The 27,651-nt window shown below is 55.8% G+C and overlaps 2 protein-coding genes across 2 annotated transcripts; one reads left to right on the top strand and one right to left on the bottom strand.

Moving 5' to 3' along the window:
- The first annotated feature begins 1,493 nt into the window (after window positions 1-1,493).
- On the top strand, window positions 1,494-20,322 carry MYBL2 (MYB proto-oncogene like 2). Its single transcript, XM_075438560.1, has 14 exons — window positions 1,494-1,577; window positions 4,730-4,823; window positions 5,909-5,980; window positions 6,364-6,456; window positions 8,197-8,417; window positions 8,576-8,732; window positions 9,495-9,764; window positions 10,972-11,358; window positions 12,960-13,099; window positions 14,815-14,914; window positions 15,544-15,657; window positions 16,227-16,343; window positions 16,567-16,713; window positions 19,582-20,322. The coding sequence occupies exons 3-14, from the start codon at window positions 5,924-5,926 to the stop codon at window positions 19,708-19,710; spliced, it is 1,932 nt and encodes a 643-aa protein (XP_075294675.1). The 5' UTR covers window positions 1,494-1,577; window positions 4,730-4,823; window positions 5,909-5,923; the 3' UTR covers window positions 19,711-20,322.
- Window positions 1,989-2,729, bottom strand: LOC142363520 (uncharacterized). Its single transcript, XM_075438473.1, has one exon. It carries the CDS (start codon window positions 2,727-2,729, stop codon window positions 1,989-1,991), a length of 741 nt encoding a protein of 246 aa, XP_075294588.1.
- Window positions 20,323-27,651: the final 7,329 nt, after the last annotated feature.

The raw sequence follows: 27,651 nt of genomic DNA, 5'->3' as shown, positions 1-27,651 counted from the left end.
ATATCATTAGCGCTGTGTGTTTGTGTTGCAAGGGCTTTTTTTTATGTCAACACTGAGATTGCACTTTGACAGCCCAAATTTTTTTATTTAATCTGACACCCAAACTGTGCAATGTAAATTCTTCCCCTGCACGAGCCTTCTGTGCAGCCTGCGTGACGCCTGTGCTTCATCTTGCGCTGCCATGCTTTTTAACGTCAAATCTGCTTTTGCAAAAGCTCTGCTCATCCTTTATCCCACTAAATCCTTTCATTTTACCTTGCTTCGTGCTTCGGGTGCCAGCTTGGCGCAGGTTTTTCTGAAGGAGATGCCCCAGAGCGCCAGCAAAGTCACTGACCAGCTGAGATGTGCGAGTACAATGTTAGCAGAAGTGGTTGTCTCTCTTCTTACACTGCACACATTCTTTTTTCATAGCAGCATGTTTGAGATTTTTCATTTCGTCCTCTTCCATTTATTTTTCTTTAAGGGCATGGTTGTGTTTGTCACGCAGAGTACTTTGTACGTTCCAGCTACAGATTTACACAATAAGCTTCATCTTCCCTCTGCAGTATCAATACCGATCAGTCAACCAGCACCGACTGCCGCTGAACCAAACGACCGTGTGGTCTGCTTCCTGATTCTAGAGCTGGTGTGTCCTGTTCGGTGGTGTTTGTACTTCAAACTGTAAACACATTCTCTTCCTGGGCCCTTTTTCTGAGTTGTTTTGTCACCGGTTCGTGACGTTGTGACATGGTTTAGAAAATCTGAGCAGCCGGAGAACACGAGCAGCTCCCTGCCTGCTGTGTGGCTGCAGTGCCGCTCCCACAGCTGAGGGAAGGAACGTGCGTGTTTCACTGGATGGCTGTTTTTGGGGCAGAAGCGCTGCTGTGACATGTGTGCGGAGGCGGTAGTCTGCATCTGCTTCAAAGCTGTCCCTGTGGCCCTCTGGAAACATTTAAACTTACTTTGTAAACAGAAGTGCTTGCTTGGGTCACACGAAGGGCCGTATGTAAAGTTTACGGCGGATGGGCAGAATTTTGGAGGAGCAGAAGCGGGTGAGGACCCTCGGGCAGCGAGGCGAGACGGCTGGAAGGCCGGGCACGGCGCTAGCCGGGGAGTGCCTCTGGTACCGACGCCCAGAACTGGGTTACAGGCGGCTGTTCCCGCTTCCCCTGTTTTTCTCTCCGTCTTCTCCTGCGAAGCGGCTCCTCATCCCTTCATCTGCCCCCGAAGGAAGAGGGGGAGTCCGTACCGGTTCGGAGCGCGTACCGGTTCCCCAGCGAACCGGGCGGCGGGTTTTAGCAGCCGACTCTCCGTGCCCGCGCGTCCGCCGCAGGCAGCGGCTGAGGGCCGGGGCGGGAGCGGCTGCCCGAGGCGCAGAGCGGGACCGCCCGGGGCGGGGGGGCGGTCGGAGCGGGCCGTGCTGCCGGCCGGGCCCGGGCCTGCCGCGCCGCCCCGCGCGGGCGGGGGGTGCCGGGGCCGCCGCGGCTCGCGGGCCGGAAGGGGGGAGGCAGCGCCGGCCCCGCCGCCTCCCGGCAGCCCGAGCGCCGCCGCCGCCATGGCCCCTCCGCCACCGAGAGCTGCCCGGGCCCCTCTGCCAGGTAACGGGGGCGGGCGGGGCGGCCCCGGGCCGCGCACCCGGGAGTGAGGGCGGGGGCTGCCGCGGGGCTCCCCGCGCGGGGCTCGGCCACCTCGCCCCTCCTCAGCCGGGCCCCCTCCCGCGGCGCGGCCTCACCGGCGGCCGGGCCGGGCGCGTCAGAGACCACGCACCGAGTGACATTTGTGCATTTACGTTTATTACCGCGTTAATACAGAAGACAGCGAGGGGGGAGGACGGGGAGAAGCGGCGGGGCGGCGCTGGCTCCGGGGGCTGCCGTGGGCGGTTCGCCGTGTGTCACCCAGGCTGGGACACGGCGCCTTTCCCCGTGCGGTGCCCGCAGCGAGCGCGGCCCGGGCTCAGGGCAGGGCAGGAGGGCGCGGGCGGGCGCCCCGCAGCCCGCCCCGCTCCGGCATCACGGCAACGCCGGGACGGGCTCGGGGTCGCTCAGCTGGGGCTCGGCGCTGGCGGACCCGCGGGTCAGCGGCGGGTGCCGCTTGAAGGCGCCAGGCCACGCCGGAGGAGCGACCACAGAGGTGTCCGGGGATGGCGCGTCCGGTTTGGAGCATCCCAGGAGCTGGAACTCCTCGGCGCTCGCATCGAGGGACGGGCTGGTATCCAGCGGGGCTCTGATTGCCGAGATCTCCCATCTGGGCGCTGGCGTCTTCCCAAGGGTCGGGAGGTCGCCGAGGAGCTCGGTGCTCCTGGAGAGCAGGCTCTCCAGCAGTTTGGGGTGCTTTTCTTTCTTGCACGGCGTCGAGGTGTTCTGCGATGCCACGTCCATCAGGCAGCCGGCTCTGCTGGCGTGTTCACAGGGCAAACCGGACAGGTCAAAGGCGGCCTGGGCACGGTGGGTCTTGCAGAAGCAGATAAGGCTGAGGTCAGAGATGCCCTGGGTCAGGCTGTGCAGGTCGGTCTTCACGCAGCTGCTCAGAGACTCCGACTGCTTGACAACGCAGAGAGAACTGCCTTTTGTTTTGCTTTCCAAGTCCATGAGAAGCTCCCAGCTGTCTGGTTTGGAGGTACTGCCAGAGTCCATGTAATAACTGGTAACAGGAGAAGAATGGGTGTGGCTGGAGGCCCCAGCCACAAACCCATTTTCCAGGATTTCCTTTATGGTCGGGATGCTGGTAGCGTGCCTCTTGGTGGACAGCATGGTGCGGAATCCTACCACTGTTGGGCTTATGGAGACTGGGACGTCCCTGTCAGAAGAAGCGTGGGACTGTTCATTACTGTTCACTGGCAGGGCTGCTCTGTGCAAAATCCCATCTTGGTCTCGCTTAGGAGAGCGAGGAGCTGAGCGGGATCGGGGGCAGGTAGGTGGGCATCCAGCCTGTCACTGGCTTCTAGAGCAGCACAACTGCACCGCGGCCTGTTTGTTGCTCGGAGGTCATCATGGAGCCTCCCCAGAGTCGTATTTATTTGGTCTCAGCCTGTATACCACTACTCTTAGCTCTGAGCTGGGTGCAGAGAGTCTCAGTAAACCTCTCCATCTGCAAGTGGTTCTAAGATGGAGCTGGTTTTCCCTAGAGAGAAGATGCTTTACCCTTGTCCCTTGCGTCAGAGGGCATTAGGGTTGAGTCCCTTTGGGAGGGAGGCACTGAAACCAGGCTCTGGTTAGGATGGGGGAGGTTGAGGAGCAGCTCTCATCTTACCTTTAGTCCCACACGTGGTAGCCCCCACCCACAGACGTGTGGGGTCCCGCAGCCCGCACAGGGCACTGAGGGAGGTCCTCGGGGCCAGGCCCCCAGCCTGCTGCTCCGTGGGCTGGGGCTGCCTTCACCGCTGTCCCCACCGGCTCGGTCAGCAGTGCTGGCCAGCCACCCCCGAGGGAGCGGGGCAGGCGAGGGAGCGGGGCAGGCGGTGCTGGGGGCTGAAGCCATTTCTTACACTAAATGCGTTAAAAGCAGAGATAGGAAGCTCCTGAATTTACTGCTGAGGGCGGCTGTATGGCTGGTCTAGAAGGAAAGTTCTCTTTAAGAGACTAAAATACTTTTTGCTTAAGGATAAATAAGTTACTGTGTGAAAAATAAAGAGTAGATGCTAAGAGAACAGGCTTGAGAAGCCCTGCTTACCTTCAGCCTCTATAGAGCTGCCCCTTCAAGATCTAGATGCTTTTTTGCTGGTGTTGCTTACAGCGGTTTTATAGTTCTGGTGATTAATTAAGGGGCTAATTTCCTAATTACGCTAGTTTGGGAGAGGGAGGGGCTTTTATTTGCTTCTCGCTGAGCACGGGGGCAGTGGCTGGGGGCACTCGGTGGGGTTTGTGCCCGTCAGCGGGCAGCCCCGGGAGGGCGGTGGTGATGATGATGATGATGAGGAGGGTGAGGATGAGGATGATGAGGAGGAGGATGAGGATACCCAGCGCGGCCGGGTGCCGGGCAGGCCCCGCGGCAGCTTAGGGGGCGCGGGGCGGGCGGGCGCCCTCCCGCGCGCGCCTTTGTGCGGGCGGGAGGCGGCAGCGCGCATGCGCGGCCCGGCCCCGCGCGGGCGGGGGGCCCGCCGTTGGCGCGAGATAGGAAAGCGCCGCCGCCGCCCGGCCCCGCCATGGCGCGCCGCAGCCGCGGGTGAGTGCGGGCCCCCGGGGCCCCGCCGCCTCCCGCCCGCCTTCCCGCCGCGGGCCCCACCGCCGCGCGGCCCCCCGGGCGGCCCGTTCCCGCTCTCCGGCCGGGCTGCGGGCAGGGCCGGGCTCCCTGTCCCGCCTGGTTTTGCCCGCTCGGGAGCGCGGGGCGGGGGGGGTCCCCCCGGGTGGGCGATGTGCGGGACGCTGCGGGGCCGCTCTGGCTCCTGGCGGCTTCGCCCGCCCGCGCCGTTCGCCTCGGGGATCCGGGAGGCTGGAAGGGCTGGGCAGGGACGGGGTGCCGGCCCCAGGCACGGAGCCCTCCGGGGGGCGGCAGGGACCGGACGTCCAGGGCAGCGCCTTCCCCGCTCTCAAAGCGTAAGAATTGCTGGCACGGGCTGGGAGCCCGGAGCGGAGGGACCCCTGCGAGCCGGGGGCGTGGGAGTGCGTGGCTGTGGGGTGTCAGGGCTCAGCGATGGAGGAGAGCGGCTCTGGAGCCCCGCTGTCCTCTCTGGAGCTCTGCGCCGCGCGGGCTGCTCCCTCTGCCACGTTTTCATCAGAAGTGGAAATGATAATCTTGGTTTCTTCCTCTCTAGTGAGGACCAGGACGAGCTGCATTACCAGGATACCGACTCGGATGTGCCGGAGCAGCGGGACGGCAGGTGCAAAGTCAAGTGGACGCAGGAGGAGGTGAGTGAGAGCCGGGCACTTGCTGAGAGCAGGCGCTTCGGGGTCGGGCTCTGCATGGCACCCGAGGCTTGGGTGCGTCCACCCCAGCTGTGTCCCGCTGGCCACCACCTCCTGCTGGCTTGCTGCTGGAGAAGACCATGTGTCTGTTTTGGTGACGTGAGCTGAGGTCTTAACAAGGCTGGGAGGTTCAGGGGAGTTTGAAGTGTGGCCTGAAGAGCAAGAGCTGCAACCACTTCAGCTGAAGTGTGTGAGCCCTGAGCGAGGCATCTGCTGCCTGCAGCGCTCTTGTGAGCAAAGAGGGATTCCAGAGGATGGCCGAGGCCTTCAGCAAGCTGAATGGCGCAGTGGAAGTGTCCTCTCTTTTCTGCAGCAAGAGCAGGGAGCGTTGAGACTGTTGGGATCATGGCTTAGTCATCCTGGCAGAGAGCCTGAAATTAGTTGGGATATTCTCTTCCCTCCTCCCAGTTCTTCCATCATCTTTGGTGTGAAAGCTACAAGGTGTCCCGTATCCGTGGGGCCTGAACACCAAGTGAGGTGGTCTTTGTGCAGGGGTCAGGGCCTCGGGCTCGTGCTGGGCAGGGGTTATTTCATGCCTCTGTTTGCCCAGGCAGAGCACACAGGCAAGGGCACCCGAGAAGTGCTGTAGGGCCCCATAGCACTGAAAGACAGCAGACCTCTGGGCCAGTGGTGAGGCACTTAAACCAATCGGCCTTCTTGGCTGGGAAAAAGCGGTGGCTGAGCTGGAAGTTGGACTGTCTGGTCCAGGGGGTACTGGGGCTGGATAAGCAGGTAACCTTAGCCACATGGTTTGAACCAGACTGTACTGGGACAGAGCTGAGCTTGCTTTGTACTCGCTGCATGAGTTTGTGCTAGTACAGAGCCTGGAACCAAACGGTCTGTTCCAGTGGGGTTCCATGTGCTGGAGCGCTGCTGAAGGATGGTGGGAGCTACCTTCCTCCACTGAAGGCAGAATGCCAAAAAACCTTCTTGACAGTTTGAAATATCTAACTCCTTGTCTTGGTGCCGTCAGCCCAGGGGTGCCAGTGGCGTGCGTTTGTGAAAGTGGATGTCTTTGTTCTTTGCAGGATGAGCAGCTGAAGATGCTAGTGAGACATTACGGGCAGAATGACTGGAAGTTCCTGGCCAGTCACTTCCCTGTAAGTAACCCCTTGCCCAGTTGGGAATTGTCGTGTTTGCATGTTGCTTCTTGTGCTCATTGCACTGGTTCTCCATGTCTGGGCAGCAGCTTGCACAGTGGGACGCGGTTCTGTGACTGCCGTGGCTGGCTGTGGAACAGTGCTCCTTCAAGGCAGGGGAGCATTGTTCTTGTATAGAGGACTTTGAAGGGCGAGCCTGTGGGAGCTGTGGTGAGAAATGGAGGCTCCTGTCTCTGTGCCCAGTGCCCTAGTCGTAGGATGTATTCTCCATGCGCTCCTGCGTGTTTTCCGTGGGATGGCCCGTGTGTGTGGGGACTGCTGTTGCTATAGCGGCTGTTGGAGCCTCCGGTCCAGCGCGTGGCTGTTCTCATTCCTTTTCACAGAACCGCAGCGATCAGCAGTGTCAGTACCGGTGGCTGAGGGTGCTGAATCCAGACTTGGTGAAGGGCCCTTGGACCAAAGAGGAGGACCAAAAGGTGAGTCAGGGCTGAGAGGATCCGAATGTTGGACTGTGACTGTCTGCGGAGAGGATGGAGGCGTCAGACCCTCGGGTCTTTTTGTCAGCTGTGGGTAATTCCTTCCAGTGGTGGATATCCACGAGAGCAGCACTCTGACCTGTTCTGACCAGACTAATGCAGCCGTGGTCATGACGAGCAGAAGCATGTCTGGGCCTCTTTAGCTGAACACCTTTTTGCTTTCGCAGAGTACTGCTACAGTAGGCTGCCAAGGGAGAAAGCAGAAAAGGGAATTAATTCATCTGCCTGCTGGCAGATCTCCACTTGACCTGGCTGTGTTGGACCCAAGGGAAAATAAAACTGGCATTTCCTGTGCCGCAGCAGACAGACTGAAGTGGATATCTGAGGTCAGCTAGGTGAATCGGGACTTCTGCAAACCTGTTTGCTGATTCCAGAGTGAGCTGAGAGCGGCCAGCTCAGATAAACTCCTCATCTTGATGTACTTAAGGAAAGTTGGAATGAATTCCAACTTTTACTAAGGTTTTGTGCTGCAAAATTTCCTAGCTTTTTAGATTCTCTGTAACGCTGCTGCTCCTCCGTTTCTGTCCCTTTTGGTCCCATTACAGGCTGTTATGGTCCTTTTTGCCTCCCATCTGTGTGTTAAGTCAAGCACGTCCTAAGGATGCTTATCATGATGTCCTGCCACATTCCTACAGCAGAGCCATAGCTGCCTGCTTTCCCCTTCCCTTTGCATGTCCTGACACTTCCAGCCTACCCAGTCATGACGCCCACTGCCATCCTGGCCAGGCTGGGCCCCGGTTTTCTGCTCCTGTTGCTGCACGTTGCTTTGCCCTGCAAGCACTCCAGCTCCTTGGGCTGTGCTGCAGTTTGGTGTCTTTGGCCCATTTGTCTGTGCTGGGTAGGCGAGAGTCTGCGGTGGGGACGTTGGTTATGGGCCCAGAGTACTGTGAGCGTCACCTGGCTAGGCACACCTTTCAGCCAGTGCAGCTGGCCAGGGTGGACGTGCTCTTTGAGAGCCCTTTGGTCTCTCAGATTTTGGCGGGCGGAACGCTGCAGGCTGTAGATCGCTTCGTCCTGACTGTGCCATGGATGTCTCGCAGGGGCTCAGAACAGGTTCCATGCCCAACACAAACGCGTTGAGCCTCAAGTAGAAGTGACAAAGCCCTGGGTGACAGGGAAGTGGCGAAGTGGATGGCTCTTAAGTGAATATTGTTCGTTTTGCTTTGGAGTTTTCACTGTGCTAGCAGGGCATGGAGCTGCAGGCCCTGGCACATCCTGGGCGTAGTGCGTGCTGTTGAAGGGAGGCTGCACCTCTGTCCCGGCGAGCAGACCGGTGCAGAGCTTATGGGGACTGGTCCTTGGTAGGAGGGAGGGCAGAAGAGCCTTGGAGCAGGCGGGACTCGGCCCTTGCACAGAAATGCGCATGTGTGTTTAAATTTGGGCCCCTCTGCCCCTGGCACACCTGCCAGCTTCCACCCCATCTTCTGTGAGCAGTCACCCACGTTCACAGGTGCCTTGTGGCAAAATGGCTGCATGCAGACAGCCTCTTTCAGAAATTCAGCTGAATCGCTGCTCTCGCAGCTGTTGGTACACCTGATTGTCAGAGCTTTTTCTCCTGAGGGGCCTTTGTGTATCTGAGAAGATGTCTCAAGAGAGGTGAAGAGCAAAGCCTGAAGATGACTGTATTGACCTTCCCCTCCTTTATTCCATTTCCTTACTTCCCTCCTGCTCTCTTCAAAGGTAATTGAACTGGTCAAAAAATATGGCACCAAACAATGGACCCTGATAGCCAAGCACCTGAAAGGGCGATTAGGGAAGCAGTGCCGAGAACGCTGGCATAATCACCTGAACCCTGAGGTGAAGAAGTCCTCGTGGACAGAGGAGGAGGATCGCATCATTTTTGAGGCCCACAAGGTCCTGGGGAATCGCTGGGCAGAGATTGCCAAGCTGCTGCCTGGGAGGTAGGACCTCTGCTCGCTGTTGCCTTCAGAGCTGGGTGGCCCATGGAGATCCATGTGTTGGGCTCACGGGATGGGGCTGGAGAGCCTGTAGGAGCTGTTAGCTGTGCTTTAAAGCTGCTGGCAATGGTGATTTCCGTTTCCTTCTGCTTTCCCTGCAGGACCGACAATGCTGTGAAGAATCACTGGAACTCCACCATCAAGCGGAAGGTGGACACAGGAGGCTTCCTCAATGAAGCTAAGGAGTCCAAGTCACTCTACTTACTCGTGGAGGTGGATGACAAGGAGACCCAAAGCCAAACGAGAGCTGGAAGCCAGGTAGTGCAGCAGCACATTTGCAGCAGGCAGCTGGGTCAGTCCCCTGCTCTGCTAATGCGTATCAGAGCTGTTCATCCACCTTCCTGCTGCCTCTGCCACAGCCCGGTGTCTACATAGACGGTCTGTGCCTTCCCCCAGCCTTCTCCAAGACACTGACTCTTGGGAGATCTCTCCCTCCGGGAGCTAGAAGTGTAACGTGTGCTGGAGCGTGTTATCCCTGCAGAGGACAGCAGTATGCTAGTGCTGCTGTGTTGCCAATCCCAGCATCAGGTCTGTCTTGGAGACCAAAGATTTTTTGACTCCGTTGTACTGTTGCTGGTGGGAGGAGGCGGCTGCTCCAGGCAGTGTGAGGGGCATGGTGAAGAGGTATTGTGTTCCTTTCCTCTGAAAAAGGAAGCAGGGGAAGTACACCCAATTATTTTTTCATGAAGAAAGCAAGTATCTTGCAAAGGCAGGCTCTTGGAAAGTAGGAAATGCAGAATTAGTGCTGTCTGTTAGCCTTCATTCAACTTTCTCTTGGGATACTGTGAAGTGAAATCTTCAATTTAACAGTCCTGTGCTCCGTATGTTGCACGGAGTCCTGCTCAGATGGTGAATGGGACAGAGCAGTGGGAGAATGGGGATGTGAAACAAACTGAGTGGCAGCTGGGAGAGCAGGCAGAGCTGAATGTGTCCACAGACCGTTGCTCTTTGTCCCCAGGACTTGAAGTTGCTCCCTTGGTTTCTACTAATGGCTGGACTTTCTTTGTTCTTTGTGCAAAGACCGTCCTGCCGAACTGGCCAGTCGATATCTCTGAAATAAAGGAAGAGGATGTCAGCGATGAGGAAGTGACGGGTGTGCAGGAGTTGCCCTCGGAGCTGCCAGCTGCTCAACCAGCAGAGCATAATGCTGAGGGGACCCCAGGTGATGCGGTGCCTGAGGATGCCTCTTCATTTGTCACATCACCGTACAAGTGGGTCGTCGAAGCTGCCAACTATTTGTACCCAACGTCTGTGCCAGCCTTCAATGAAGCTCTGGACATGATTGAATCTGTAAGTAACAGACCCTTGCTCCTCCAGCTAATGTAGGGAGACTGATCCCCACCCTTTTCCCTTGGGTGAACTTACTGGGTCCTCTTGCTCATCACCATGGACATCCTGAGCTGAGCTGGATCTGTCACTGGCTTGCAGCTTCCCACCGTCTCTTTTCCAGGGCTGGATTAGGCCTTTCCAGCTCTGCCAGTATTGCTCTCGGCTTACAGATTCCCCTAGGTGGGTGTCATTGTGCATGGGCTCTGCTGGCCTGGGAGGCTGTAGGTGCTGGCAAACCTGGTCCCAAGCTCTCCCTTTCATAAAAGTCCAGGACCATGCTTATGGGCTTTCCTTTCCCTTGTAAGGCGGGTTGGGATAGGACAGACTGGGAGCAGGCGAGGCCCACTTGTAATGTGAAGGACAGACCCCTTCCTGCTGGGATGATGCTACCATCTGCTTTCAGTGGAGGCAGCTTCACTGAAACCAGTAATTTTGGGCCAGTGGAGCAGCGCTGAGCTCCCCAGGGTGATGGAGGCACGCCAGGGCAGGAGGCTGGCTCGAATCGACAGAACGCTTTGCTGCCATCAGAGGGAAGTATCACTGCAGAGAGTTTATGAGTTGATTATCCATGAAAGATCCACTTTACATGTGTATAGGAGGACAGAGAGGCTGTGCCCAAGGCTTAACAGCCCATCTGTGTGTCCTTAGGGGCCTGTATGGTGCTTTGGGTGTTGGTGGGGTTGAGCTTCGAAGCAGCTGATCTCTGAACTGGTCTGGTTATTTTTAATCTGCTTCCAGCAGTGCATGTTACAGCAGAGCCCTGTGTCCAGCTGTACTGGTGTGCTCAAGACTGTGGTTTGGTGTTGGGTGACAGTCGCTTCATTCAGCCCCTGTCCCCAGCTGCCTGTTTTGTCCCCTCTGTGTGGAGGTGCAGCTGTGTGTGCAGCTGTGCTGTGAACTGAACTGGGAAACCAACCTTGCATAAATAGAAAAGTCTGCCCTACGCACAAGCAGCAGCTCTCGGTTGGGTCAGTTCCCTGGTCTGGTTCTCAGCTGTGCTGGCAGCAGAGGGGAGGGCTTGAGCTCTCCTGTATCCAGGCTCCTTGCAAAATGTGGCGCAACCTCACACACCCAGTTATTTCACCTCCCAGTTCATCTCTGCATCTGCACCAGTCGGCTGCTCAGCGTTCTTTCCTGGGCTGCTTCTGACGGTTTCCCTTGTGTGCAGGACCCAGACGGGTGGTGTGATCTGACCCAGTTTGACCTGCCAGAGGAACCCTCCGCCGGCAGCAGCAGTAGCAGCAGCAGCCCGGTGAGGCAAACCCCCAGCAAGCCAGCACCGTCCCTGCCCAATGTGACCGAGTACCGCCTGGACGGCCACACCATCTCCGACCTGAGCAAGAGCAGCAAAGGGGAGCTCATCCCCATCTCTCCGCACGCAGAGGTGAGCTTTGGCACGCCGCCCTCTGTGCTGAAGAGGCAGAAGAAGAGGAAGATCTCCCTCTCCCCGGTCACAGAGAATGCCACCAGCACCAGCCTTTCCTTCATCGACTCCTGCAACAGCATGACGCCCAAGAGCACCCCTGTCAAGACGCTGCCTTTCTCTCCATCTCAGGTACAGAGCAATGGCGGAGCCCAGTCTGTGCTTCTCTGCTTGGGCTTGGTCATGAGGTCGTAAGCATGTTAGTGCTCTGCTTGCCTTAATGCCGTGTCTTCCCATCAGCTCTGCCAGGGTTGAGTTTCTCCTCCTGTGAATGGGGCAGTGCCAGTGCACAGGGTTCGTCTCCGCTAAAACAAGGCGCAGAGCTGGGTTCTGGCTCTGCTTGTCTTCAGTGCTGCCCTTTCTGTGGGAGCAGCAGCCTGGCTCTGCCTCTGCGACCGCTTGCAGCGCGGATGAAGCCCAGCTGCCCTGTGTGGTGGGCCGGGCACGTGCCCACTGTGAGGAAGGAGCACCGCTGTGCAGATCTGCGTGCCTGCCTGCTCCAGGTTCACTGGGGAGCACAGTGCTTCTGTCCCCAGGGTGTTGCTGCCCCAGCTGCGGGTAGCAGAGTGGCAGCAGTGGAAAATGGCTTTCCCTGTTCATGTCCAGCTAAGCCACGCAGGCAGGCTCGGCAGCCCGTGCCTTGTGCAGGTCTCTGAGTTGCTGTGTTTAGGCGAATGCTCCTGGGCTTGTCTTCGATGCAAAAGGGACTTGGGATCTTTCAGCATTTGCCATGAGTCCTGCAGTGTCCACATGTGTGTGCACACGTGGCTTCCAACATACATCATCTTGGAGTCTGTGGTGTTCAGACCCATTGGTGTGGCGGGGTTCTGTCTGTAAAGGCTGCTGCGTTCCCCAGCGCAGTTCCCACAGCTGCTCTGTTGTTCAGGCCCTGCCTAGCCCTGCCTTCAAGGCCTTGATTTCTGCTGTTTCTGCAGCCCTGGGTTGCACATGGGAGAGCACCACAGGACAGTCTGACACTTAGGTTCAGGTGGACCTTGAATGCAAAGCCAGCAAGAATTGGGAAAACGGAGTGGGACCTGAAATATGAAGCTTTGCAGAGTGTAAAAGGCTGGAAGGCCTGGAGTGAATCTGAGAAGGCAAACGGCATGTCCTGCTTCTGGGCTGCACTTCAGCCATCAGTGAATGTAACACACAGAGCTCTTCTCTCCCGATAGGTTCTCGGGTACAAACCGTGTCCCTTGTGTGAGTGGAGTTGACACTTACTGGCTGTCATGAAGTAAAATCCTAGCAGAGATGAGACGGTTTGTTGTTCTCTCACAATTTAGGCTGAAGACAGCCCAGTGCAAGATCTGTTAACTTGTATGCTGTTGTGTTACATGGACTTGCCTCACGTTTGCCAGCCTGAGGTCAGAATAGACCTTTGGTGGGCTGGCATTACCCCTCCTTCACCATTTTACTTGGCCTTATCTGGGCCAGTGCAAGGAGAGCTGCTTGTGGTTATGTCGGCTCATCCCTTATGGGAAGGGAATAACTGTTACAGGTGTGAGGCACCTTCTGGCAACTTTCACATGTGTGTCCATGTTACAGGACTGTAAGACCCTGCAAGAGCCATCCTGGTTTATACCAAGACAGATCCCTCTTCTGCCACTCAGTGTGGGAGAGTTGTCCCTACTTCAGGTTTTCCGCCATATTTAGGAAAAAGTAATGACTTGTGACACTGTGCAGGGATGCTGGAGACTGAGTGTCTTCTCTTTCTTTCCTGTGCTGTGCAGTTCTTAAACTTTTGGACCAAACAGGATACACTAGAACTGGAGAACCCATCTCTGACCTCCACGCCCGTGTGCAGTCAGAAGGTGATTGTCACCACCCCTCTGCACAGGGACAAGACCCCTCTGCTCCAGAAGAACTCAGCGTAAGTCTTTTCCTCCTCTTCCCCCATCCTTACCCGAGCAGCATCCTTTTCCATGCAGCAGTCTGGTCCAGTTCAAACATACCCCGCCAGTACTTGTGCTGGCACTGCTGAGAAAGGGGCAGGGCAGGCTGGGGATTTCCATAAATCAGTGTTTCGCCCCAAAGACAGCTCCTCTCTGAGCTGCAGGGAAGAAGTGTCCGGGCTGACTGGGGCTGCAGCCAGGTGACCACTCTTGTGCTCAGCTGCTGGGTGGGCCATTCCCAGCCGTGCACGTCTTTGTCTGGGAAACGTTGCTGTGCTGTGAGCCCTGTGCCATCAGGGAAGGGGCTTGATTTCCTCAACAAGAGCTGTTCAGATCTGTCACTTTAGCTCTGCACCCTCTGATTTGCCTGGCCCAGGGGGCAAGTCCAGGCCAGTGGTTACCCAAGGCACTCTACCAGGCAGGTGAGGAGGAGTGGTCTGCACAGGGAGTCTTTTGCTGGTGAACCGAAGCAGCACAGTGTTTGGGGGTGCTGGCTGTGCTAGCGAAACTGCTCTGTTGTTGGCATGGTCCAGAGCTGCTCCCCTGTCCAGGCAGCATGAGCTGGCTTGGCTGCTGTAAGTGCATTTGCACCCAGCACTTCTGCTGGTCCAGCTGTGACTGTCGCAAGCCCAGGCTGGGCCTGGGCAGATCCGCCAGCAGAAGCGTTGCAGAGTAGTGCTGGCCTGCAGAGCTGCATGTTGCCTGTGTCAGGGTGCTGGCCTGCTTTCTGACAAAGGTGCTTTGTAGCTGGTAAGGTGGAACCATAGAATCATTAAGGTTGGAAAAGACCTCTAAAATCACCAAGTCCAACCATCAACCCAACAACCCCATGTCTGCTAAACCATGTCCCAAAGTGCCATATCTACACGTTTTTTGGGACACCTCCAGGGCTGGTGACTCCACCACATGCCTGGGCAGCCTGTTCCAATGCCTGACCACTCTTTCAGTAAAGAAATTTTTCCCAATATCCAGTCTAAACCCCCCGATGCAACTTGAGGCCATTTCCTCTTGTCCTATTGCTAATTACTTGGGAGAAGAGATCAACACCTGCCTCACTACAACCTCCTTTCAGGTAGTTGTAGAGAGCGATAAGGTCTCCCCTCAGCCCCCTCTTCTCCAGACTAAACAGCCCCAGCTCCCTCAGCCACTCCTCATAAGACTTGTTCTCTAGATACCTCTCCAGCCTTGTTACCCTTCCTTCTCTGGACACGCTCCAGCCCCTCAATGTTCTTCTTGTACTGAGGGGCCCAAAACTGAACATGGTACTCGAGGTGTGGCCTCACCAGGGCCGAGTGCAGTGGCACGGTCGCCTCCCTACTCCTGCTGGCCACACCATTGCTGGTACAAGCCAGGATGCTGTTGGCCGGTTTGGCCACATGGGCACGCTGCCGGCTCGTGTTCAGCCGGCTGTCAGTCGGCACCCCCAGGTCCTTTTCTGCCGTGCAGCTTTCCGGCCACTCTTCCCCAAGCACAGCTGACATGTTTGAAGGGTGTTTTCCCTGCTGAAGGCTCCTCTGTGCTTGTTTGCCCTGCTTACACCCCAGGAACAGTCCAGCCAGGTGCGTGGCTGCTGCTGAGGCCATGTGAGTCTCTGCAGGTGGTTTGTGTAAGGAGAGGGCTTGGAAGGTCGAGGGTTACTTTGTGTGGGTGACAGCATGTCTGATCCTTCATCTTTCCCACTCTCTGCTCCCAGGTTTGTCACACCAGATCAGAAATATGTGGTGGACAACACTCCTCACACCCCTACACCTTTCAAAAATGCCCTGGAGAAATATGGACCAATTAGGCCTCTGGTAAGTGTTGGGCAGGTCTGCCACTTGCTGGGGCAGAAATGTAATGAGTGCATATGGGACATGGGGTGGGTTGCAGTGGAGCTGTGAGCAAGCTGTTACCTGTGCCATAGCAAGGTACGGTGTGGTAGTGCCAGGCTGAGATGGGAGGAAGGAAGGGGAGCTTGTCATGGTGAAAATGTCATGGTAAGCAGCCACAGGACTTTTAGCTCCTCTGTAAACTGGCTAAAAATGTCAAAACCTGCCCTTGAATCAAGCTGCAGTGCTTGGCTACTGATGAGGAAAAGCAAGGAAATGATCTACCTAGATGTCCCTGAGGAACTGGGTCTCTTAATGCAGGTTATGTGGCGATGGCAGTGTCCAGTATCCCAGACCTGTGTGTACTGGTCTCTTGCTGGCACGTTTGGGGTGCAGCTGATAAGTCTGTCATGCTTGGAGATTCTGTGAATCTGTGAGGCTGGCAGAAATCTTGTCATATCTTTTCCAGCTGGGAAGTAAATAAGTTGTCTTTGTGTTTGTCTTCCCACTGTGCGCTCCCCTGGCCCCATTATCCCTTGAGGGAAATACTTGTGAGTCTGACCAGCATACGGATTTTGACTGTCTTGTGCTCTCTCTCTGCCTTTTCATGCTAGCCCCAGACTCCTCACTTGGAAGAAGACTTGAAAGAGGTGCTCAGAAGTGAAGCTGGCATCGAACTTATCATAGAGGACGATGTGAAGCCTGAGAAACAGAAGAGGAAACAAGGGGTGAGCTGATCTTGCATCTGGTACCTGCTGCTGAGCTGCCCTGTGTTGTTGAGGGGTGTTTTGGCTGATTTTGTTCATCCTGCTGCCGATGCTAAAAAGTTTTTGGCCCATGACTGCTGTCTTTTAATAAGCAAGAGGTGCCTGAGGTTAAGGCCTGCTTAAAATATGGCCAGCTGTGTCCTGGTTTATGCTGAACTCAGGGCATGCTAGGAGACGCCGTGTCCCTAACCTACAGGAGAGACCCATGGCACGCTTGGGAGCATCTGTGGCAAGTTGGGCTGCTGGAAGGCTGTGGCTGATATGCAGAATCTCTTGGCTCAGTTGCCCTGCTGGCTTTCCTTTCCTACTGAAAGCGGCTTCCTCTTCTAAATCGGTGGCTCTTGGTGCCAAGAGAGGAGCACTGGAAGCTGCTGTGCCCTGTGGTGGCAAAGGCTGCAGCATGTCTTCTTCTGGAGGTGCTGGTGCAGTGCAGAGCTGGGGTGGTGTGGGCTTGGTGTGCACCCTGGGCCCTGAGGGTGGGAATTCACCGAGTTGATTCATGCTGACGCGTGTTTTTCTGTGTCCCCCAGTTGCGCAGGAGTCCCATCAAGAAGGTCCGGAAGTCTCTGGCCCTGGATATTGTGGATGAAGATATGACGCAAAATATGCCTGCCCTCCCCAAGACTGTCTCTTTCAAAAGAGCCCAGGTGAGCGGTACTGTGCTCAGGGCAGGGGTAGAGCTGGCTTCTGCTCCAGAGAAACCCTGTGCAGAGCAGCGGGTTTGCCACCTGAAGCTGCCTCGGAACAGGATGTGTGAGTGTGGATGAGGGGCTGGTTTTGTTAGCTGGTCTTTTAGCCAGGTCAAATATCAGCACTCTTAGGCCAAGCTAACTAGTCTCCTTATACTCTTCTTTTTTTCCCCCTTTACAGCCTGTCAACTTCCTGTCGAGGTCCCTGAACCTTTCCTCCTCGAGCAGGAAGAATGACAGCGGTTTGCTCAACAGAGCCTTTGTGCAAGTGCAGCCAGAGAAAATGTCCTACAGGAAAATGCCAAGCCATTTCAGACCACCAGCACCGGTAAGCCCTGCCACCACTGCTCTCCCAGTCAGGAGGCTAGCTGAGTGTGCCTCCTCGGGGGGAGGAGCGAGGGGATTAATCATAGAATAGTTAGGGTTGGAAGGGACCTTTAAACGTCATCTAGTCCAACTCTCCTTGCGATGATCAGGGACGTAGAATGACCGAATGGTTTGAGTTGGAAGGGACTTTAAAGATCATCTTGTTTCCACCCCCTGCCGTGGGCAGGGCCACCTTCCACCAGACCAGGTTGCTCAAAGCCTCGTCCAGCCTGCCCTTGAACACTGTCAGGGAGGGGGCAACCACAGCTTCTCTAGGCAGCCTGTGCCAGGGCCTCACCACCCTCAGAGCAAAGAATTTATTTCTTGTATCTAGTCTAAATCCACCCTTTTTTGGTTTGAAGCCATTACCCCTTGTCCTGTCACTCCATGCCCTTGTAAAAAGTCCCTCTCCAGCTCTCTTGCAGTCCCTTCAGGTACTGGCAGGCTGCCCTGAGATCTCCCCGCAGCCTGCTCTTCCCCAGGCTGAACAGACCCAGCTCTCCCAGCCTTTCCTCCCAGCAGAGGGGTTCCAGCCCTTGGATCATTGCTGGGGCCTCCTCTGGCCCCGCTCCCGCAGCTCCAGCTCTGTCCTGTGCTGAGGGCTCCAGAGCTGGACGCAGGACTCCTGGGGGGTCTCAGCAGTGCGGGGCAGAGGGACAGAATCCCCTCCATCACCCTGTGCCCCCCATGCTGCTGGGGATGCAGCCCAGGGCATGGTTGGCCTTCTGGGCTGCCAGTGCACACTGCCGGGTCATGTTCTGATCAGCCAGCACCCCCAAGTCCTTCTCAGGGCTTCTCCACCCAGCCTGTATTTGCTTGAGACTGCCCTGACCCCGATGCAGGACCTTGCACTTAGCCTTGCTGAACTTCTGCTGGGGCTCAAAGCCCCATGGTTGATCAGAGCTGTGGCCTGCTTAGTAGGTTTGGCCCTGGATTTCCTGGTGGGAATCTGCATCCAGTCCCAGTCTGTCAGGGAATTTGGATGATTGATCCAGCAGCAAAGTAAACCTTCCTTTTTCCAGTGAGCACTCCTTGGGTGGACAACAGCAGGCTCATCTTTTTTGATTCTCTGTGCAACTCTGTAAAGAGCTGTATAAATGCTAAACAAAAAGGTATTTCCCACCCCTGTGATGTTTAGGGTGTTTCTAGGTTGCGGTGAAGGCCGTGTGCCATAGGCAGCGTGGGCTGGCTGTATCCTGCTGTGTACCTGAACCCGTGGCAGGACAGAGCTCAGCTGACAGCGTGCCGCCTTGTAGCTTGTGCTGAGGTTGGTGCTGTTACAGCTGCTCTGTTCCTCAGCTCTGCACGCTTGGCTCCGGGTTGTGCTGGAGTCACAGCAGCCTCCACGTGCCCTCTGGGGCATCAGCAGTTTCTTGTGCTCGCTTTAAGATCGTCACCGCTTGGTGTAGTTGCAGGCAGAGTGCGTTAGTGGAGGGGTGTCCTTGCTTTGTGAGGGAGTGTGGCTCAGAGAAGGGGCTTTGGACCCTGATTTTGCAGGTGTTTGGACCAAGTCATGGGAGCTCTCTGGTAGCTTGAATGAGGGTGGAAATACACAGTCTCCTTGGTGGAGGGTGAAACTGCAGCTGGGGGCTGGTGTTGGGGGTGTTTTCACGTCCCAGGAAGAGCCCAGGTGCAGTGTTGTCTTCGCTGAGCAGCCTTGGCTCAGTCTGTGTGAAACGCTGCAGTGAGGGGGCTTGCGTCTGCCCCTGGATTAAAGCTGTCTGCTGTGAAAACTCTTTCTTCTGACAAAGAAGTGCTCCTCAGCCAGAGTAATTCCTTCCCCTTCTCAAAATAAACCCCACTTAAACACTTCCATTTCTCCTCCTGTCCTAGGCAGGGTCGTCTTGCTCTGAGAGCTAATAGATCCATATAAATAAAGCTTTGGGAGTGACTCGAAGGTGACAGTAAAGCAGCTTGCGTGGTGACTGAATGCAGGTGTGCAGTGAAATCCCATTGCCCGCAGACAGCAGAGCTGTCTGCGGTGTTGCTGGGCTCTCGGGATTTATTGTGCCGGATTGGTGTTGCTAGCAGTGGCAGTTATTTATTAAGGACGCTCACCTAGCTTGGGCTGAACCTGAATCAGCCCCCAAGCTGTGCTGTGGCTGCGTGGGGCCTTGTTAACTGTAAGCCAACGCTGAAGCTCGAGCTCTGGCTCTTTGCAGTGCATGCAGTCGGGTATTTCCAGGCCGGGGCCCTGTGTCTCTCTTGGCTGCAGTTATCAGAGGATTCGCAGGGGTTTTCCTGGAGTGCAAAAGCATCCACGAGGTGCCACTTTCTGCACGCAGTGACTGAAGCACACCTGGTTTTCAGTTCTTCCTTCCAGTGGGGCCCTTCTGAAACTACAGGCACCAAATTGCTGTTAAGGATGGTCTTTGAGCAATCCAGACCTGGGGCTGAGCAGCTCCTGTAGGAATTGAACTGGTTGGGAGTAAACCCCAAAGCTGTTCCTGAATTCCTTCCATCCCTCTGGAGCCTTGTTAGCTCAAGGAGCCTTAGCTTAGGTTTGTGCTTTGGGGTTTTTGTCTCAACCCAAGTAAGGGAAAGCCCTGAAAAGGCGCGTGGGTTGTCCTGAAATGGAGCCCTCACCTGGGGAACTGCTGAACGTAACCCCGCTTTGCTGAAACGACCATCTCGGCTGTGATGAGTAACTGGCGGTGTGCAGGTTCCTCCTGGCTGCAAGATGGGTGCTCCCAAGTTCAAAGTTTTATTTCCCTTGGATAGCAGATAATTGTTAGTTTATTTATTTTTGCTGTCTTTTAAAACGGGATGTTGACTTTGTGTTGGTCCTCTCCTCAAGCTGTTGTACACATGCTTTGTTTTCCCTCTGTAGATGACCAGGGCTTGGAAAGCGGTGGCCTGTGGTGGAACCCAAGACCAACTCTTCATGCAGGAGAAAGCTCGACAGTTTTTGGGCATGTTGAAACAGAGTCACACATCAAGGACCTTAATCTTATCATGAAGGATTGCTCTGCTTTTTTTATTTTATTTTTAAATTTTTTTTATAAGTGGAGGAGAGAGGGAACCACAGGAAAAAATACGCTCTGCCCAGCCATAGTGGGTGGGGGTGGATCTTTTTCCTTCTGTTCCCAGGTAGATCTATATTGTAATAACTTGGGCTAACTGCTGGCTACTGTGTGGAATGCAAGTTTCGGGATCATTTACAGAAAGGCAAATGAGGGAGGGTCGGAGAGCTGACAGCAAGACCTCTCTCTGCAAGACCTGGGTTCTGCAAAAGCAGAAGCACGCAGCCGTGTCCCACCTCGGAGCAGCGTGTGCAGCGGGCGGCGGGGATCGGCCTCGCAGCCTGCTCTGGTACCTCGGGAACGGCTTTTGCAAAGGTTCTTGCATCTCCCCTGCCTGCTTCCCCCGGGGCTGGAGTGGATTCCCCTCGCTCTGGGAGGAGGGAAGGTGCTGCACACTTGGGGGGGAGCTGCTCTGGGGGGGACCCCTGTTCAGAGCCGGCCCCTTGCTCCCCGGGGCTGTTTTGTACTGCCGAGCTGCGGAAGGGGAGCGGCGGGCGGCTCTCCCCCGGCTGCGCTCCCTCTTCAAATAAACCATGGTGCTAACCTCACCCCGTGGCTCGGACTCTGCCTCTGCCTGGGGCCTCGCAACGCCGAGCGAGGCAAGGTGCAGCGAAGCGCCGGCTTGCGTGTGGGGTCTTTTCTTGCCTGGCAAATTGCTGAATTCTTTTCAGCTTCTCAGCGTGGGGGAGAAGGGACGGTTTCCCCCCTGCGCTTCGTAGTTTCATCAGCTGTTCAGAAATGATTTTGGCTACTTCATGGGGAGGTGCCACGGTGCGTTTGAGCTTGGCGTGGCTGGGATCTCTGCAAAGCTGCAGGGGTGGATGGAGGCTGCGGAGAGCCGTGGGCTGGAGAACAGCACCAGGAGCACGTGGTGTAGCAGAGCCTCTTCTGTCCTACTGCAGAGGTCCAAGCTGCGTCCATGTAGCTGTTTCAGTGTGGTAACAGCAGTGTGGCATCCTGTTTTGACATCACCAGGGATGAAGTGTGATTGTAGCAATGTTTTAACTGTTTGCAGTTGAAAAGGTGCTGGAAAAACTGAAGAGGGACTCGTTGGTTAGACATGAACAGCTCGTTGGGCGAGAGCTCCGTTCGGGGCTGTGCTGTGCCGCCCTTCGTAAGCCACCGCGGTGGGTCTGCCTCCGGCGGGGCGGCAGCGCGGCGAAGGCAGGCGTGAGAGGGGCCCTTCAGCCCGGTGCCTCTCGACGGGGTCGCTCTCTGCGCTCCCTTTGCAGGGTGGAAAAACAGCAGGGCTGTATAAATCTCATTTTTCAGGTTGTGGCTTACATTGGGAACAGTCAAAAAACCCGTACTGACAAACTTGTTAATGCAACCTTGGATCCTGGGAAGCGAGGGAGTTTTTGAAACCCAGCTCATTTTTCATTTCTACAAGCTCTGGGCCAAAGTAAATCCGTGAAGTAATTTTTATTTCTGTTTCTCAGTGCTGCAGTGTTTGCTTTGGAAAGATGGCTGGGGCCACTTGTCTGAAAGCCTGGCTTTAGCTGCTTCAATTCTGTTGTTATTTTAAGAGAAATCATCATAAAACCATCCCTCTGTGCTTGGGCTTTAGCTGGTTCGGCCATTCCTGCGCGGGGTGACTTTACAAAACCAAGCCCAGAACTGTGTTTCCTTCCCGGAGCCGACGTGAGCTGGGAGTCCTGAGCAGCCAGGGGCGGCCGCAGCACAAATCGGTGCGTGAGCCCGGCACACGTGTTTGGGAGCTGCCCCTAAATTAAAGGATTATGAGGCTGGGAAGTATTAACTGCTGCCCTGATGCTGTAAATCCAGATAGCGCTGGGCGTCCTGCATTGCAGAGTGCTTATTAAGAAAGATTGAGGGGCAGAAAAATACCGAGGAAAATGAGTAAGGCCTAGCATGGTTAATGAGTAAAAAGACAATTAGCTTTTAATTGGAAAATGGGGCTGGTTCTGATGGGCCTGGCCTGGCTGTCCTAGGCTTGGAAATAGGCACTGCTCTGCAGGTGGGGGGAAAAGGCCCCACTTGCTTTGTTTTTTCTGTTAATATGGATGCTCTGCTTTATTTCCAGTAAAAATCTCACCAAGGTTGAACTTCCCAGTGGCTGTGGGGTCCCTGGGCTGGAGCTGGAGCCCCTTGGAGGGGATCGTGCTGCAGACTCCTCGCAGGCCAGGGCTCTGTGTCCCTGCTCTGCCCTGACCGTTGTCCCCTTGAAGCCTCTGCTGTAACACAGCCTGCTCGGGCTGCACAACCCTCATTCACAAAAAGAAACCTGGAAATCTAATTTAGCTTTAAATGAAAGGCCAAGATGAAAGAGTCTCAGGAGCCTCTTGTGGGGGAGAGGAATCCTCTCCCGTGGCTGGGCTTGCTGGAAAGCTGCAGAAACCCCAGGCTGCTGCTTTATTTTAAACTTTGTATTTGCTTTTGGTGTTTTGCATTCCTCGGCAGGGCAGATGACCCCTTGTTTGAATCCAGGCATGGAAAAAGAATTGAATTTAAGCAGGGATGAGAGGGGAGTAGCAGAGCTGGAGCCCTTGGGTCATGGTAGTGCCCAGACTGCAAGCAGGACATTGCTTCCAGCTGGGACAAGCCCTGGAAAAGCTGGGGAGTGCAAAAATGTTTGGGTAAGGAAAAAAAAAAAAGAGGACACCCAGGGTTCTTTGTTAGCAGGCTTCCTTCAGGATGGAGCTGGATGGTGCCTGGCAGGGCAGAGTGGTGCTGAGCTTGCGTGGCTCCATGGCTGGCAACATGGGAGGTGCTGCGTGTCCCTCAAAGGGCTCTCGGCTGCTGGGCTCGTTCCTGCTGCTCGGAGGGATTTCACAGCCTTTTAATCTTGTTTTGACAGGTAATTCTGCTGAAGCGCTGTGCAGACGGCGGGTTGCTCGCAGGGCGCTGTTTGGCGTGGCACCCGCCTGGAGCCGTCCCTGCCCGCAGCCGCGGCGGCATGCGAGCGGTGAACACAGTACTGCTTCCTATTCTGGGCATTTTCCATAACTAAAGGAAATCAAGGGAAAAGGCAGCTGAAGTGATGCGCCCCGTTCCTCGGCTCGCCCACGAACCCAGCCCTGGTAAAGCCAGAGCTTTGCCCGCTCGCGGGCAGGGGCTTTGTGCCGGCGCGGCCGCCGTGGCCGGGCGGGCACTGCTGACCTCGCTGACACCTTGTACTCGGTAACTGATGCGGCGGCACAGAGCGGAGTAAATGGCAGAGCGTGAAACGAGGAGTAATTGCGTAGTGGTGATACGGAGGTTTGAGTCTGAGCATCACCTGTCGCTGCCTGATGCTTCCACGAGAGCGCGGGGGGATCCCGTGTCGCAGCAGGGCTCTGGGCTGGGCCGGGACCATCCCAGCTCTGTTTGGGAGCCGTCCCCGCTGCCGTGTGTGCAGGCGTGCTGCTCCGTCCCTGCTCTCCTCCTGCCTTCCCGCACGGGGCAGCGGGGTTTACTGGGGCTGGGCATCCTCTGGGGCTGCGGGCGTGCTGCTCTGGGTGAAAAAAAGATGAATTTCCCATTGGCGGCTAAATTTGAGTTGGTTACGCCTCGGTGATGTCTCACAAGCTTTATCACAACTCGGTGCAGGAAGGGAGTCTGCCTCAGACCCAGCATTGGACCCTGTGTTGGGTGCAAGAGGAGCCTGAGGTTGTGGTGGGCATCCAGAGCGTCTGCTTCGCCAAGAAATGCTTTGACCCTGGGGATTACTCAGAGCAGCAAAGTGCCTCCTCTCCCACCTTTAGCTTGTGGTATTTGTTGAGTAGTTACTATGCAATAATCTTGGAAAATTTCCCATGTGCTTTATTTGACACTCTCACCTGTGGTTTTAGAGGTTTAGGAAATTTGAAGGACAATTGTAGCCTGGCAGATGCCTGCTGAGGATTAGCGGAGCAGCTCCTGGATTTTGCAAGAGGTGGAGACCACTCGTGTTGAGAGCTGGCTGCAGCTGGACAGGAAACTAACTGTGCTTTGGAAACTTAAAGTCCTCCCCCTGTTTCTGGAGCGAGGAAACAGCAACTCTTCATCTATGCCAGTACAGAATAATAAAAGATTAAAATACAGTATGACGTCAGGGAAAACATTTTGCTGTGGAAACCGAAGGGTTCGGACTGAAGAGATTAATATTTCCATTTGGCAAATGGTAGAAAAAGAGAAATTTCAGGAATTTAAAAACACCCGTTGTGAAAAGACTCAGCAGAATTGCCCTGGGGATGAGCGCAGCCTCGTCTGCCCTCGCCACGGGCAGCACCCGGCTTGTACGTGCATGGCTGGCAGCGGTCAAAGCCGTCACCTGGATCGTACGAGACCCTCGTGAAAGGCAAATCTAATGCTTCATAGGAGTTTTTATTTGTAAATGCATCAGGGTTTTTTGGTTTTTCTTTTTTTCTTTTCAAAATACTGAACAGATATTGTAGGAAAGTAAACAGCAATTTCATTCCTCATTTCCTTAGGGTTTGTTTGGTTTGGTTTCGGAAATCTTGCCCAAAGCGTTGGCTTCGAGTGAGGTAGCCAGCCCAGGGGAGGGGAAGCCTTGCATCCCTCTTGTACGCTGATGCCTTTAAGGTGTGATTTTCCGTTTTGTTTTTTTGGTGCATGTGCGCTGTCTCTAGTCCTGGGTTCGGCCGGGGGCACCGAGCTGCCGCAGACACCCGAGTCCGTCTGTTGGGGAAGGGCGAGCCCAGCGCCCGGCTGTGCTTCGGGCAGCGGCTCGCTTTGGACGGGGAGATGCTCCAGTGCCGCGCTGACGTTCGCCACCACCCTGCCAGCGAGCAGAGCCTCCTCCCTGCCCGCCGCTCCCCTCCTCGCTGCGGCAGCCGGAGCTCGAGGGCGAAGTCTGGTGAATAAAATCGTGTCTCTGCCGTCCTGCGTCTGCAAAGCTGTCACAGCAGCGGCGTTGGCCTGAGCGGCTGGGGACGGAGCTGCCGAGTGCCTCTGTCCGGGGAGAGCGCTGGTCTAAAAACTCCCCTATCAAATTAGGATCTGCAACCGTGTAAAAATAAAGCCTGTTATCTGCAATTGTGCAGCAAAATTGGTGTCGGATCTTCCCAAAAGGACTAGACGGGGGGGGGGGGGGGGGGGAGGAAGTAATAGTTTTAGATTCAGTTCTGCTGATGTACTCCTCTACGCACACGGTTAGTGTAAACAGCCTCAGTCAATGTCTCAATCTGCCACTTCTCAGGCCCTGCAGAAGCAGACAAACACAAAATCGATACTTGCTCAAACTGTTGCTAAGTTTTCCTTACAGATTAATTTCTGCCAAACCACCCCTGCAGCCACGGTCTCCGGAGCCCTCCCTGCCCCGGGCCTCATCCTGCTCCCGGCTGCGCCTTGGACCCCTCCTGCCAGCCCGGCGCGGCTCTGCCCTGGGGGGAGCGCTCAGCACCCCTTTTCCCCCTCTCGGTGGCAGGCATCTGTCCCTCTCTGGAAGGTGGAGGTGAGTCCCATGGGGCGGAGGTGCGGCTGCGTCGCTACCTGGGTGTGCGTGGCGGGCGTGTGCCGAGTCGGGCGGTCGTTTTGCGCCTTGTCAGAGTTATTTCTGGTCCGAAGGCTTGTTCTCGGCTGCTGCTGCTGAGGGGGGTGTTGGTGTGCCGTGGAGCCAGCGGTGGGCGAGGCAGGAGGGAAGGACCGGCCACAGCATGCCATCGCCCGGGGGTACCCCCCGGTGTGGTATCAAAGCAGGGAGCTTTGGGTTTCAGACCCTGCTTGGACAACAAGGGCACTTATCATCCTTCCCTTGGAGCCGGGTGGGTTTGACAGCGGGGACTGCAGGAGACCGGTTGGCCCATGAAGCCCTCTGAGGCCCGGGGAGGGCAGATGCTGGTCAAGAGCTGGGAGAGCGCGACGAGGCTGCAGGCTGGTGGATGAGCGCTTGGCAGCCTGGTGGAACGGGCTTTCCTGCCACAGGAACGAGTGGAGTGAGGAGAGAAGAAAGGAAATGCTCCAGCGCCTGCGGTGGAAGTGGTCCCTCCCCGCCTGGAGAAGACAGGTGAAAACGGGGCTCAGTGACTGGTGAGGGTGGGGCGGTTCAGCATCTCTGCTTTCGGGCACCTTCGTGCGGTCTGGTGCTCACGTCATAACTTACGTGCTGAAGCGGACCTCAAGGTTATTCCCCTGCCCTGTGAGACACCGTAGCTCTGTACATGTCATTCAACCCTTTCCCTCGTTAGGACCCCAGTCCCTTTGCTTTTGAAATGCAGACAACCCCATTGATCTAATTTTTTACCTCTCCCTACAAAGCGTATTGGGATCTACAGATGCCAAACACACTTGTTTGTGGCTTGCTGGGGTTAGAGTTGTGAGTTTTCTTTAAAAATGTGTTGTTTTCAGTTTCTTATTTCGTTTCAAATGTCATCCTTTCTATCTTCTGCCAGGGCCACCCAGGGATTTTATTCACAGAATTGGAACGAGCTGCAAAACGGATAAAGATCATTCTCAGGGACCTTGAAAGAGTTGTCTGAGCTCTATGAAATGAAGATTAAAAATAAAGCAGGTAGGTGAAGCGCAAGCTCCAGCATGAACATCTTATAAATACTTGTCCATGAAACCGAGAGCTCTTCCCACCGCGCTGCACGCTCTGCACGGGAAGGAGCTGCTCTGTCCTCACAAGTGGGTAAACGGGAGCAGAGCCCAAGGGCAGGAAAACACGGCAGGGTAGAAAATCTGCCAGCTCTTTGTGAAACGCGTTTCTGCTGCTTCCTCCCCGTGTGAACTGGACAGGGGAGCTCTGCCAGGGGTTATTTCAAAGCTGGGACGTGTGAGCGGTGGCAGCAGCAGAAACCTCCAGCTCCTGGGGAAGGTGAGGTGAGGAGGAGGAGGGAGAAAGAGCCGTGACCCCATGCTGCCTTCAAGCAGAACCTTTTGGTGCTTTTGATGTGGGTGTAATACGAAGGGCTATGAAGACTGCTGCTGCTCTGCCTCAATGAGACCTCAGCAGTGGTTGGGTCTTGCCCTGGGGCTGCTGGTGTTTATGGGTTGGCTGGTTGCATCTGGCTTGCTTTTGGGTCTGAACACCCAGAGGCTTTTTAACAGTTGTGAGATGGTGAGCAGACCTGGCAGGGCTCCGGCTTGCTGTCCCCTTCATGTCACTGGGGAACCCATCGACTTCTGGGCTGGAGACCTGGGTCTGACTGCTTCCAACCCTCGTCTTGTGTCTGGGCTGCCGTTTGTGGCTCTTGTTTCTTCTCACCGCATCAATGATATTTGTATTAAATGCATTCCTCCAGGCCGGTATTACCAGTATTTTGCAGGTCAAACCCATCCAGACCCCACTCCTCCCACCCTTCTGCATCCGAACGCCCTCCCCCATGGCAGGGCCCAGTGCCTGCCCAGGAGTCCTCAGCACTCAGTCCTGTCCCTGCAGACTTATTTAGGAGACTGCTCCTGCTCCAGCACTGTTTGTCTGGAGCTTAAGCCAAAGAAAGGGGTTTGTGGAAGGTGTGAGGAAACTTGGCGAGGGCACGCACCTGTTTGTACACAAGGATTTTGTCCTGCAACTTCATGAAAGAAGGAGTTCCTGTAGCCCAGCACCTTCCATCCCGCGGCAGCGAGCTCCGCCGGCCCCAGAGGTCTCGTTATCAGGGCTTGGTGGCAGCCCTGGCCGGTCTGCAGAGGGCCAGGGGCTTTCCCTGCCTGCTCTGCCTCTCCCAGGCTGTAAAACAGCGGCTGAATCGTGTTTGTTCTGCTTTGGAAACAGAATCTCCCCGTCATGCACACACATCCCCGCAAAGAACGGCAGGCCCTGCCATTCAGCGCAGACGTGCTGTGTCTGAGCGGGAGGACAGCAGCAGCTCCTGTGTGTCTGCCCTAGATAGGCAGGAGAGGCAGCCGGAGATCACAGCATTGCCCAGGCTTGGGAGCTGGGGTGACCCTAGTGCAGATGTTTAGGGCACAGTTCCCAGACTGTAGGTGGGAGAGAT

The sequence above is a fragment of the Opisthocomus hoazin genome, chromosome 18 (genome assembly GCF_030867145.1).
Source record: "Opisthocomus hoazin isolate bOpiHoa1 chromosome 18, bOpiHoa1.hap1, whole genome shotgun sequence".
In the NCBI taxonomy this organism is placed as follows: domain Eukaryota; kingdom Metazoa; phylum Chordata; class Aves; order Opisthocomiformes; family Opisthocomidae; genus Opisthocomus; species Opisthocomus hoazin.
The sequence above is the reverse complement of the archived record's forward strand: the minus strand, read 5'-3'. Positions and strand labels throughout refer to the sequence as shown.